Source organism: Xenopus laevis, chromosome 3L, assembly GCF_017654675.1.
Source record: "Xenopus laevis strain J_2021 chromosome 3L, Xenopus_laevis_v10.1, whole genome shotgun sequence".
NCBI lineage: Eukaryota > Metazoa > Chordata > Amphibia > Anura > Pipidae > Xenopus > Xenopus laevis.
Window position 1 is genome coordinate 22,688,998 of NC_054375.1, and position 12,021 is coordinate 22,701,018.

At 40.4% G+C, this 12,021-nt stretch overlaps 1 protein-coding gene across 7 annotated transcripts in view; it reads left to right on the forward strand.

Annotated features, from left to right (window-relative positions):
- The window catches only part of gria1.L (glutamate receptor, ionotropic, AMPA 1 L homeolog), a 145,867-nt gene that overhangs the window by 95,451 nt on the left and 38,395 nt on the right, over positions 1–12,021 (forward strand). For all 7 annotated transcript variants that reach the window (XR_005965996.1, XM_041584819.1, XM_041584820.1 and 4 more), the window contains 4 exons: positions 6,823–6,990; positions 7,293–7,397; positions 9,961–10,071; positions 11,684–11,890. Coding sequence is in view for 6 of the 7 variants with exons in the window: in XM_041584819.1 (XP_041440753.1) it covers positions 6,823–6,990; positions 7,293–7,397; positions 9,961–10,071; positions 11,684–11,890 (591 nt within the window). In the remaining variant the exon portion in view is untranslated. The remainder of the gene's footprint in view (positions 1–6,822; positions 6,991–7,292; positions 7,398–9,960; positions 10,072–11,683; positions 11,891–12,021) is intronic.

Sequence of the window (12,021 nt, forward strand, 5' to 3'; positions counted from 1 at the left end):
TGACTTGGTGCTGTTCCCTTGAAGGTATTCAGGGCTTTCTTTTCCACTTCTTCCATGTAAAGGTTTGCTACGATTGGAGACACAGGTGAACCCATGGCACAGCAATGTTTTTGTCTATTAAAGACTTCCTTGTGCTTGAATTAAGTGGAATTAAGGCATCAGTCCAATAAGGAACAAACTTGTTAAGAGTTAAGAATTGTTCTGCTGCTGAGGGTGGTGTCTTGTTTCAGTCATTTCCTCACTGTTCCAATTGGCTCGGATGTGGGTATGCTTGTCATTAGAGATGTAACATCATAGGACGCCATAGTCTTATTGGTCTCCATTTTAATCTCATGCACTTTGTTGCCAAAGTCCGTGAAGGTCTAAATGTAGCATTAAAGGGGTTGTTCAGCTGTTCTCAGTTAGCTTGCCTAAAAGTTAGCTTCCATTTGCGACCATTTTTCTAATGCTGAAGTTTAAAGTTTAATTTTTTTTACCTTCTTATGTCTTTCTAAAGCAGCTGGGGGGGGTGGGGTCATAGACTCTGTAACTGTTCTAAATTGATACATTAGTTGATACATTTCTTATCTTCATTAAAGGCAGCTGTTAGAATTGATACAATAGTTATTAATATTCCCACAGATGCTGCTGAGAAATGTATCAACTAATGTTGCAAAATTGTAACAGTTTAGATTCTGCACCTAAATTACTGAGCTGCCTGACTGAAATACCAGAGACAGGAACTAGTGTGTGTGTGCATCAGGGCCGGAACTAGGGGTAGGCAGAAGAGGCACGTGCCTAGTGCGCAAATGTGGAGGGGCGCCAGGTACCATACCTCTTTTGCCACCTTACCCCTAGTTTAGAAGCTTCTTTACCCACCTGTGAGAGCAATCGGCACTTCCTAGACGTGTGCGCTCTTCTGCACATGCGCGCACGGAAGCTCGACTTGTGCGCTTCAGCTCCCTAGTGCACGCGCGCCTGTGCGTGCGCGCGTCCTTCAGAAGGGGCGATGTAGTCTCCGACCCTAACCCACCCATCCTAACCCACACCTAGCCCACCATTCCCCCTCAATTTATAGACCCCCGCCCGCCAGATGGCATGAAAGGCATGAATTTAGGGTCCGGAAGCCAGCAGTGCTAGGTCATGAGCGGGGAGAGCAGGAGAAGAGCTCAAACCGGCCCTGCTCGCTACCTGAAGATGTTGTGCAGGAGCCAGCCTTAATCTGCCCGACCAACGGGTCCTGCAGGTTTTGGGCTGGCCCACACATCACTAACAGGAACATTCAACTTTAAACTTCAGTTTTATTTCAACAGTCAAACATTAAAAATGGAAAGCAACTGAAAAAGTTTTTATTTCTGGGGAATAATCTGAAAACAACTGAATTGCAAAAAGTGTTTGGAAGGTGAACAACCCAAATTCCAACTGTGGTGTCTGAAGGCCTGGCCAAAGCATTTTATCTCACATAATAAACACGACAGTAACATACAGCTCAATAGATAAAATCTATTTCAGTGTTTCGTCACTTGGTCACACACAAAGATACAGTTGCAGCCGAGCCAGGCCAAGCCGGGCAGGCGCCCTAGGCAACCTGGGCAGTGGCGGCACCGGCTGACACCGCGCATTGGAATTTACGCGCGCATGCACAAATTTACACTGGCCCGCATGCACAGACTGATGCTGGCGTGCACACACAGATTGACGCTGATGAGCACGTGCAGATTCACGATGGCGCGCATGTGCAGATTGACGCTGGCATAGCGGGCTCTCATGGGCAGGACTCACAAAAGAAGGATATTGCACAAGGGAGAGAGGGGACCAGACTTGGGGTAGGCGACGGAGCAGGTACGTGCCTGGCGCCCCCCCCCCAGCTTTGCGCCCTAGGCACATGCTTACTCTGCCTACCCCTTGGCCCGGCCCTGAGTTACAGGGTATAGCTTCCGGTTCTTTTCTGTCTCACTCTCTTCTGAATAGAAAGGTAAAATAAAGGTTAACAACTATGCTTTTTATACATCTAGCAAATATATTTCCTACCTAGAAGACTCATTTGAAATAAAAATGTTTCTGGAGAGTGTCTTTCCATAACACGCTGTGCGGCTATGAACTCACATAAAGGCCTGTTGGGTTCTGCTATTTCATGACATTAGTCTTCTATTCACTAGAGACTATTTTTAGCTGTTCATTATGGTCACCTGCTAACCTGAACAATCACTGAAAACATTATCGATATGTAGCATTTATCTTGCAATTGTTTCATCGTAAATAGACAGTGAAATACAACTTGAGGGCATAGCATACAGAACATCCAACTAATCTTTATTTAAAGAAAAAATAAACCCTAAAATGAATATGGCTTAAAATGCCATGTTTTATATACTGAACTTATTGCACCAGTCTAAAGTTTCAGCTTCTCAATAGCAGCAATTATCCTTGTCACAGGGGGTCACCATCTTGGAAATTTTCTGTCACACTCACATGCTCAGTGGGCTCTGAGAAGCTGTTGAGACGCTATGCTTAGGGGTCGTCTTAAATTTTCAAGTAGAAAATGAGGTTGGCCTGTAATATAAGCGGATTACGGGCAGCAGCAATTCTGGGGCTGCCGCCACTCTATCCCACTCCATGCTTAAAAATCAGCATCAAAAGGGGGCAGCGTCGCTAGTGCATTGAGCGCAATTGTGCTCTCTGCACTAGCGGAACCGGATCCGGAAATTTGTCTCTTAAAGTTACAAGAGGTGGCTATTTGCCGCCCCTTGTAACTGGCCTCTCACTGCTGCCTGAGGCAAGGTTCTCACCTTAGAATATAAATATAAATACGAATAAGTCCCAAACCTTATGTACCCCTAGTAACCTTGTATTTCATGGTGCTGCTTAGTACTGATAAGTTGCACTATACCCTCTTGTTCTTCTTTCTTGTACTGTTACTGGAAGATGCAGAGAGACTTACATTGCTGCTGCAGAGTTCCTTTGTGTTTTTAGAAAAGACGAATATGGAGTATGGTTTGTGAGTGTGTTTTTAATTATTTCTTAAAATTGTAAAAGCACTTCTGCACATGCCGCTCTTTATTGTCCTCAAGGGAAAAAGAACGTTGAAAGCTGGTCAGATCTGCCCTTGATTTTGAGATATGCAGAAACAATTTCTGTGTTTGTGAGTATAATATACCAATGGGATACTCGCATTCTCAAGTGTGGGTATAAGCTATACCCTTATATCTTCTTTCACTACCACTGAAATGGATGTATAATTAACACTAGAAATAACTAAAGGTGAAAGTCCTTTTATCACACTGATTTATAAACACTTTTTAAAGGGATACTGTTATGGGAAAAAACATTTTTTTCAAACTAAATCAGTTAATAGTGCTGCTCCAGCAGAATTCTGCACTGAAATCCATTTCTCAAAAGAGCAAACAGATTTTTTTATATTCAATTTTGAAATCTGACATGGGGCTAGACATTTTGTCAATTTCCCAGCTGCCCCTGGTCATGTGACTTGTGCCTGCACTTTAGGAGAGAAATGCTTTCTGGCAGGCTGCTGTTTTTCCTTCTCAATGTAACTGAATGTGTCTCAGTGGGACATGGGTTTTTACTATTGAGTGTTGTTCTTAGATCTACCAGGCAGCTGTTATCTTGTGTTAGGGAGCTGTTATCTGGTTACCTTCCCATTGTTCTTTTGTTTGGCTGCAGGGGGGGGAGGGAGGGGGTGATATCACTCCAACTTGCAGCACAGCAGTAAAGAGTGATTGAAGTTTATCAGAGCACAAGTCACATGACTTAGGGCAGCTGGGAAATTGACAAAATGTCTAGCTCCATGTCAGATTTCAAAATTGAATATAAAAAAATCTGTTTGCTCTTTTGAGAAATGGATTTCAGTGCAGAATTCTGCTGGAGCAGCACTATTAACTGATTCATTTTGAAAAAATTTTTTTTTCCCATGACAGTATCCCTTTAAGCACTGTTTGGATTGAGAATGCTGCACTATATTTTTTTTCTGTTTTTCCCCCCAAAAAAACTCATTGGAGGAATACAGCAATCCCCTTTTGGAATAAAGTTCTCACCTTGCCTCATGGCACGAGCGGCCCTGGCTACAGGGCTGATTATTAAATTCTCATGCTAATTGCACTGGTTTCTGTGCTGCCATGTTGTCACGGTCAGCACCCTAAACCAGAACTAGTGCCAAGCTCCCTAGTCTCGGCTCGGCTTCACCAGTAGTGTGACCGCCTTTGGCTTCGGGAGGAGCCCTCAGCGTACTCAGATGCCACCTGGACTTTTCAAGAGGAGCAAGGCGAGGAGTTCTGGCAAGCAAAGGGGCACGACAGTTGTAAAAGTCAGTTAGGCCGAAGGTAGCGGTACAACAGGATAAGGCAGAATCATAGTCAGGCAGGCTGGGTCGAGGCAGGTGGATAACCAGGATCGTCAGGAAGGCAAAGGGTCAAACCGGGTAGTCAATCAGAATAGGATCAGGCAGAAGGAGTAGTCAAGATACAGGCTGCGTCGGAGTATGGATATCAGGATGGTCAAAACAGGCAAGATCACAACAGGAGATCAATATCAAACAGGAACAGACGCACAAAGGCTCAGAGGCACCAAGAAAACAAGTCCTATCACGGGCAATGATCATAATAAAACCGTCCCTTTTAATACATTTAAGTTTCGCGCCATTGCCGTAATCACGCCTGTGCACATGCGCCTATATTTTACGGAAGTGCGCGCCGCACGCACTTTAGGAAGCCGGCACACAGGGGGAAGAGGAGTGGCGTGGCGGGCGTCCCCGCCGCACCACTAGACTACCAGGGTTAGGTACTTTTGTTACACATGTATTATGTGTATTAATTACTAATCAGCCTTATATTGTGACATTTATATTCTATATGTACTGTATATTGTGAGTGGGGCCCTAAGCTCAGTAAGTGACAGCAGCACAGAGCATTTTCAGTGAATCAGCAGAAAAGAAGATGGGGAACTACTGGGGCATATTTGGAGGCACAGATCTTCCCTGCTAAAGGCCTGTGGTTGCCTTTGGCTGGTACAGAAGCCCAGAACATAATGTAGAACATTTTTAGTATACTTTTTATTTAAGCTTTAGTTCTCCTTTAGGTCATTTAGTGAAAAATGAGGGTAGAAACACTCTCTCATATACTGTTGTACAAAAATTTGTGGAAAGTCAATGAGTGACATCTGATTGACGATGGCTCTGCCCACTTTTTCTAACCTTGAACTGCAGTTACCCAGTGATTAACTCTGCAAAGTTTAGGGACCCTCGTATTAATATTTAAAAATGCCAGCAGTTTAAAATTAATTTAATTGACGGTTGGTGGGTGTGCCCACTATTTCTAACCTTGAGTCAGAGTTACCCAGTGACTGTTTGGGCTAAAAATAGTGTGAGGATAGCATAAATAGTGTGAGAATAAGAGCATTTTAAATTTAAACCAGTGTTCAATGGATGAAATCTGTTATTGGCTCTGCCCACTTTTAATAAGTTAAAATTTCACCCCTGTAATAAATGAAAGAAATATAATTGGCTGATGGAGGATCCACCCACTTTTTCTAACCTTGAATACATATTCACCCAGTGCAAAGTTTGGGAACCCTGGCATAAATAGTATGAGAATAGGAGTGTGTAAAACAATTAAATTCAATGGATGAAATCCATTGTTGGCTCAGTCCACTTTTACTAACCTTGACCTGCAGTCTACCAGTGACCAACCATGAAGAGTTTAGGACTCTGGCATTAATACTGTGAGAATGCCAGCAGGTTAAATTTCCACATTGAAAGTTAATGGATGAAATCTGATTGGCTGTTCATAGCTTCACCCACTTTATATGTCATCTTTTCATTCACGTTGACCCCAAGACTATGTGATTCAAGTCAGTGTGGCATCAAAGCTGTAAGACTGGCAGCAATTTAAATTTCACCATTGAAATATAATTGGTTAAATTTGATTGACTGTTGTTGACTCCTTCCACTTTTGGGCGTCCAACACATATTGCATTTTCATTTGGGTTGACCCCATGATTATGTTATTCAAGTTTGTTGAGTTCAGCTTCAAAAGCTGTAAGAGTGGAAGCAGTTTGAAAATCTTCCTTGTCAAAGTCAATGGAAAAATTGGGGCGTTTAGAAAATGGGGGCACTCAGTATAAAGAAGAGGAAGAAGAAGTATAGGTCGAAGAACAGTATGTTGGTTTTTCAAACCAACATAACAAACGTTATTAATATAAAGTTGGTTGTCTCTTTGATGCTAAAACATCCTTTGCCCTCTTCTTTTCTGGGAATGCTTTCCACTATATCTTGTAATATTGTTGGTGGGACTTGCTTCCTTTTATACATAAGAGGATGGGCAGTGATATTAGGTGTCCAGCCTTGGTTCACGTTGGCATTCCAATTCATCCCACAGGTGTTCATTTTGGTTAAGATCAGAAAAGCAGGTCAAGTTCTTCCACTCCAATCTCTGCACACCAATTCTGACCTCACTTACTAAAATAGGAAAGGGCATTCCCCAAACTCTTTCCAAAAAATAGGTAACATGGAATTAACAAGAATGTCATTGTCGTGTATTATGTAGTGGCATATGTGTCAACAATGCTGGACATGGCTTGAATAGCCAATTCCAAGGATGAGAAGGGGTATCCACATACCTTACTTTTTGACAATGTAGTGTATCTGAAACAGATTAACTACAATGACAGATGTCAGATAAGTTGCCTTTGAGTCATGCAAGCTTCAAAGAGATCAATTGAAGGAGAAGAATGACCTCAACAGTTTCTTCAGTTTCATTATTACTTGCAGATGAAAACATCGTAATGGAGTAGAACTTACAAAATTTAATGATGTCTCTAAATACTTTGTAGTACACCTCTGCTTTGACCTATGATGGAGTAAGAGTAATGGCCGAAGCCTTCCAGAGTTTAAGGAAACAACGGATAGACATTTCCCGTCGTGGGAATGCTGGGGACTGTCTAGCAAACCCTGCAGTGCCATGGGGACAAGGAATAGATATCCAGAGGGCATTACAACAGGTAAACTTGCTTCTTCCAGCTACTTGGTGGCTTTGAACAAGTTCCAGGCTGATGTAGAATCTAGAAACGTGGTTTTTTTTTAATGGTCCTAAGCATTTAAATAATTTGAACAGCAAATGCAACATTATTATCACAATTAATGATTGTAAATAGATAGTAAATCTAGTATCTCCACAGAAAATGTTGGCCATGTGAGGTGCTTATTGTTTTTATAAAGAATATATATATATATATGTATATATATTTGGTGCTTATACAGCTGAATTCATGCTTGTGTTTATTTACCTTTTCTTACTTTAAAGGTTCAGCTTGAAGGGCTATCAGGGAATGTCCAGTTCAATGAGAAAGGCCGTCGGACTAATTATACACTTCATGTGCTTGAGCTGAAACTTGAGGGAATACGTCACGTAAGTCCATAAATCTGGGTTATCCATACTATAGCATATGGCTGGTACTAATATTGTTGATCTGACTCTGAGTTAAAAAGGAACTATTAATATATTAATATAATATTTATTTTCAAAAACATAGAGAGTATAGTATTAGCTTACTGTGTGAATAGGCTATTCATTTGCATTTGTGAGTGAGGCTTGCCATATTGCTTGCGTAGCAATTGATAAGCAAATTGATCACATTTGAATTGTAGGATTAAAGTAGGGAAAATAACAAATCAGAAGATGTTCTGGCCATTAATTTACAGACAACAATCATATAAAGTACTTTGTTTTACATGATTATATCTCGTGTGTATGGCCAGCTTAAGTACATTTATGAGAATGTCATTCACAGCCCTGTCCAGATCATGCAGTAATAAAATAATGTTTGCAATTGACAGCACTCATGATGATAGATAGATGATAGATAGATGATAGATAGATAGATAGATAGATAGATAGATAGATAGAAAGATGATAGATAGATGATTGATAGATAGATAGATAGATAGAGATAAATTATAGATAGATAGATGATAGATAGAGATAAATTATAGCTAGATAGATGGATCGATAGATTGATCGATCGATAGATAGATGCTAGATAGAGATAGATGATAGATAGATAGATAGAAAGACAGACAGAAAGACAGACAGATAGATATATAGAGATAAATGATAGATGATAGATAGATAAATAGACGATAGATAGATAGATAGATAGATACTGTAGGTAGATAGATAGATAGATAGATACAGTAGATATTCTTATTACTTGTGATGTTTTCTTCTTTAGCATCTGAATTTATAGGAGACATCAAGGGGTTGGCATAGTAGATCAATTTGTAGTGTAGCAGTGATTATCTCTGTTAGAATCTTGTGTCTTTTGTACTTTTGAACAGTCAGGTCACCATGAAGTCTATTTTTATTTTACATTGTCTCCCCTACTGTTCCTTTAACGTTCATTACTGGCTTTGCACATTTCATTCTCCTTTCCATAGCCTAACAGTAAGTCTTTTGAGAGAGGGAAGCTAATTCAAAGAAAGTGCCTACACAATAAGCATTGGATGTTGTATTGTATTACTATTTCTGTGTACAGTATCTGCTTTTAGTCAGAATGTCATAGCCTTGCCACTGAATTGGTGATAATTACTCAGGAGCCCAACATTTGTATTTTATCACTCAGTTTGACTTGTGGTGCTTACCGCTGTTTACCTGTATGATTTTTTTTTCAGTCGTCTCCCACTTTTGAGATCCTCACTCTTCACAGAACATACTAGAATTAGGTCTGAATTATTACTGCCAGTGGTACAACTGAATAGCATCACTGGCGGTTTCTAGCCCAAACCTGCCAACCCACTATGCCCCTTCCCCAGTCCCGCTACCTGATCTTACCCTCAGGGAATTGTGTAGGGGGGATTAGAGTCTGCACTTTATCTGGATACCCACGGACCGCCTGTACAGTCAGGAGTCGGGGATTTTCCACCCAGAACCCAAACACTTTGCAGGTATTCCCCTGACCTGATGCACGTCACTACCATAGGGGATGCAGGAATAGGGATTGTGGGGTGCAAGCAGGGGGTCATGGATCCCTTGATCTTGTGGGTCTGTATCCCCTTTAGTTTAGCCACTGATTGCCATACTTTATATCAGGGGTCCCCAACCTTTTTCACCCATAAGCAACATTCAGATGTAAAAAGAGTTGGGGAGCATGAAAAATGTTCCTGGGTGGTGCCAAATAAAGGTTGTGATTGGCTATTGGTAACCCCAATGTGGACTGGCAGCCTTCAGGAGGCTCTGGTTGGCAGTACATCTGTTTTTTAAGCAACCCAAACTTGTGTCCATGCCAGGAATTCAAAAATAAGCACCTGCTTTGAGGCCACTGAGAGCAACATCCTAGGGGTTGCAGAGCAACATGTTGCTCACGAGCTACTAGTTGGGGATTACTGTTTTATATGCTTAAACAGAACAGACAGAGCTGCTTAGCCAAAAGTCTAATATTAGAAGTAGAAAATGCTAAATGCAGGCATCGCGGTATATAGATCAAGGCATTTACAACATACTTTAGATAGAAGCTTCTGGGTCATGTTAAGTGCAAAAAGCAGGGCAAAAAATAGGAGTAACAATTGAAGATATACAGTTGCAGCTCCACCCTATCATGGTAGAACTCAAATCAATCAGAATGCATAGTAAGGAGGTGCTCTTTTTGTAATTTATGAAATAGAATTCGCAATTCCTTATTTCTCTAATATTTCTCTGTAATATCAGCACAAATCGAATAAGACATTACAAGTCCCCTTTAAGACAGCGAGGTACTTTTCAACAGTCAGTAAAACAGTAGGAATATTGGGGGGGAATTACATTTTTGTTCACCCTATAAAATTAAGCTATTTTCATGTTCCGTTTTATTTCTAAATAAAGAAAAATCCCTATAAAATTAAGCTTGCCAACTGAATAGGAATTTATTTAAAATTGTTGGGGCGACACGTCATACTAATATTTATTCCCTCACTATGTTTGGTTCTCTGTTTAACAGATAGCTCATTGGAATGAAGATGATAAACTGATCCCCCTGGCAACAGATGCTCATGCTGGCAATGAATCCATTGGAGTTCAAAACCGGACATACATTGTCACCACAATCATGGTTCGTATCAACTGTATCTTTTAGTTAAAGTAGTAGAAATAATAACGAAAGGGTGATGTTATGAAGCAGTACTGTATGAAAGTTCATAAATCTTGTCAGATCTTACAGTTAATGGCAACATTCTCAGTCAACACTCAAAGTTACCCAGTTCATTAAGGTGCTTGGATCCAAACATGCTCCTGCACTTCTACATAGTAGTAAATTAATCTATCCTGTCCAAGTAGTGGTGCCATTTTTTGAAATATCACAAAGCAAGCTTTGTTACCAACTTTACTTAGTAGTGAAGGCAAAATGTATTAAAATTTGAATCGTGGAATTCCTTTGGATACCCAGGCAGCTTATATATATATATATATATATATATATATATACTATATATATATATATATATATATATATATATATATATATATATATATATATATATATATATATATATATATTATCCAAGTCAAAAAAAACTTTCCTCGCTGGAATAATGATAATGAAATTGACAAAACACAACCAACTCTAAAAAGTCCCAATTTGGAGCTGATATGTGTTCCAGCCAGTTTTGATAACTTGAGGTGGGACCCACCGGCTCAGACCCGCTCCCCAGATTTGTTGCTCCCCCCACGCCTATAGCAGCACAAGGAGAAAGTATGAGATATGCGGTGCAGGGGAATGGAGGCTCGTGGGTGGTTTTGACAAGTTGAGATGTTAGCCACTAGGGTGGGGGGCCCCTGAGGTGGCAGCAAGGGTAGGCCCACACACCCCAGTCAGACACTACTAAATTTGCCCAGTGAAAACCCTAATTAAAAGTCTTTGCTAATACCAAATTGACCAAAATAAGTGACAGGTCACATGCAAAAAAGAACTTTCAGTATATCAGGATATATCACAGACTGTTTAGATAAAGGAGTCTTTCTGAGCTGGACAGTTGTGCAATCATTTGGCCAATATCGATTGCTGTATCCAAAAAGCAAATGAAAAAAGCAACAAAGATGGAAATCTATGACTTATGCCAGTATCTCCAGTTGATTAATAGCCTCTGACAAAGTGGTAATGAAATCAGAATGCATGATAGATCTTGGCTGAAAGCAAAAGAACAAGGCCAAACAAACATTTCGGTGTTACTGCTCTCTGCACAAAAAGAGATGTGATTAAGGGAGAGTTTGGAGATGTACTTGCATTGATTGAATGGCCAATTTATTGTAATTAGGAAAAAATACTGTTGGAATAAATTTATTAAACTAAGTAAACTGTTGCAAGCATAGTCACCCAAGTTTACTTTATTTTGTCTCCTTGGTGCTGAATATACTACAGGTATGGGCTCTGTTATCAATAATGCTTGGGACCTGGGGGTTTTCGGATAAGGGGTCTGCATACCATAGGCCTGTTGGAATGGAATCTATGGCAGATGGTCTACCAATAATTCAGAGCTTCAGGATAATGGATCCCGTAACTGTATAATGATCTCACAGAGCAAGTACCCAATTCTGTAATGACATTTGAAGAGGGCATAAACCTTCCCTAAAACTCAACCTAGTTTGTAAGAACTGCAAACTCATTTTAAGCATTACTTTTTTTTTCAAAATTACATCTCACTTTTTTCCTGGCATCTAACATCTAGGAGTCTCCCTACGTTATGCTGAAGAAGAACGCTGACCAACTAGAAGGCAATGACCGATTCGAAGGCTACTGTGTAGAGCTGGCTGCAGAGATCGCTAAGCACGTTGGGTTCAAGTACAAGCTGGAAATTGTAAAGGATGGAAAGTATGGAGCACGAGACTCTGATATGAAGGCTTGGAACGGCATGGTGGGGGAGCTGGTGTATGGGGTATGTGTAAAAAAATGCTGCGTTTATTGTACATGTTCAATTATAGGCATAATAGGACTAGTACATTACTAACATACATTAATTATACAAATTGTATTTATGCTTTACTTACTTTATAGTGTGTGCCAAAA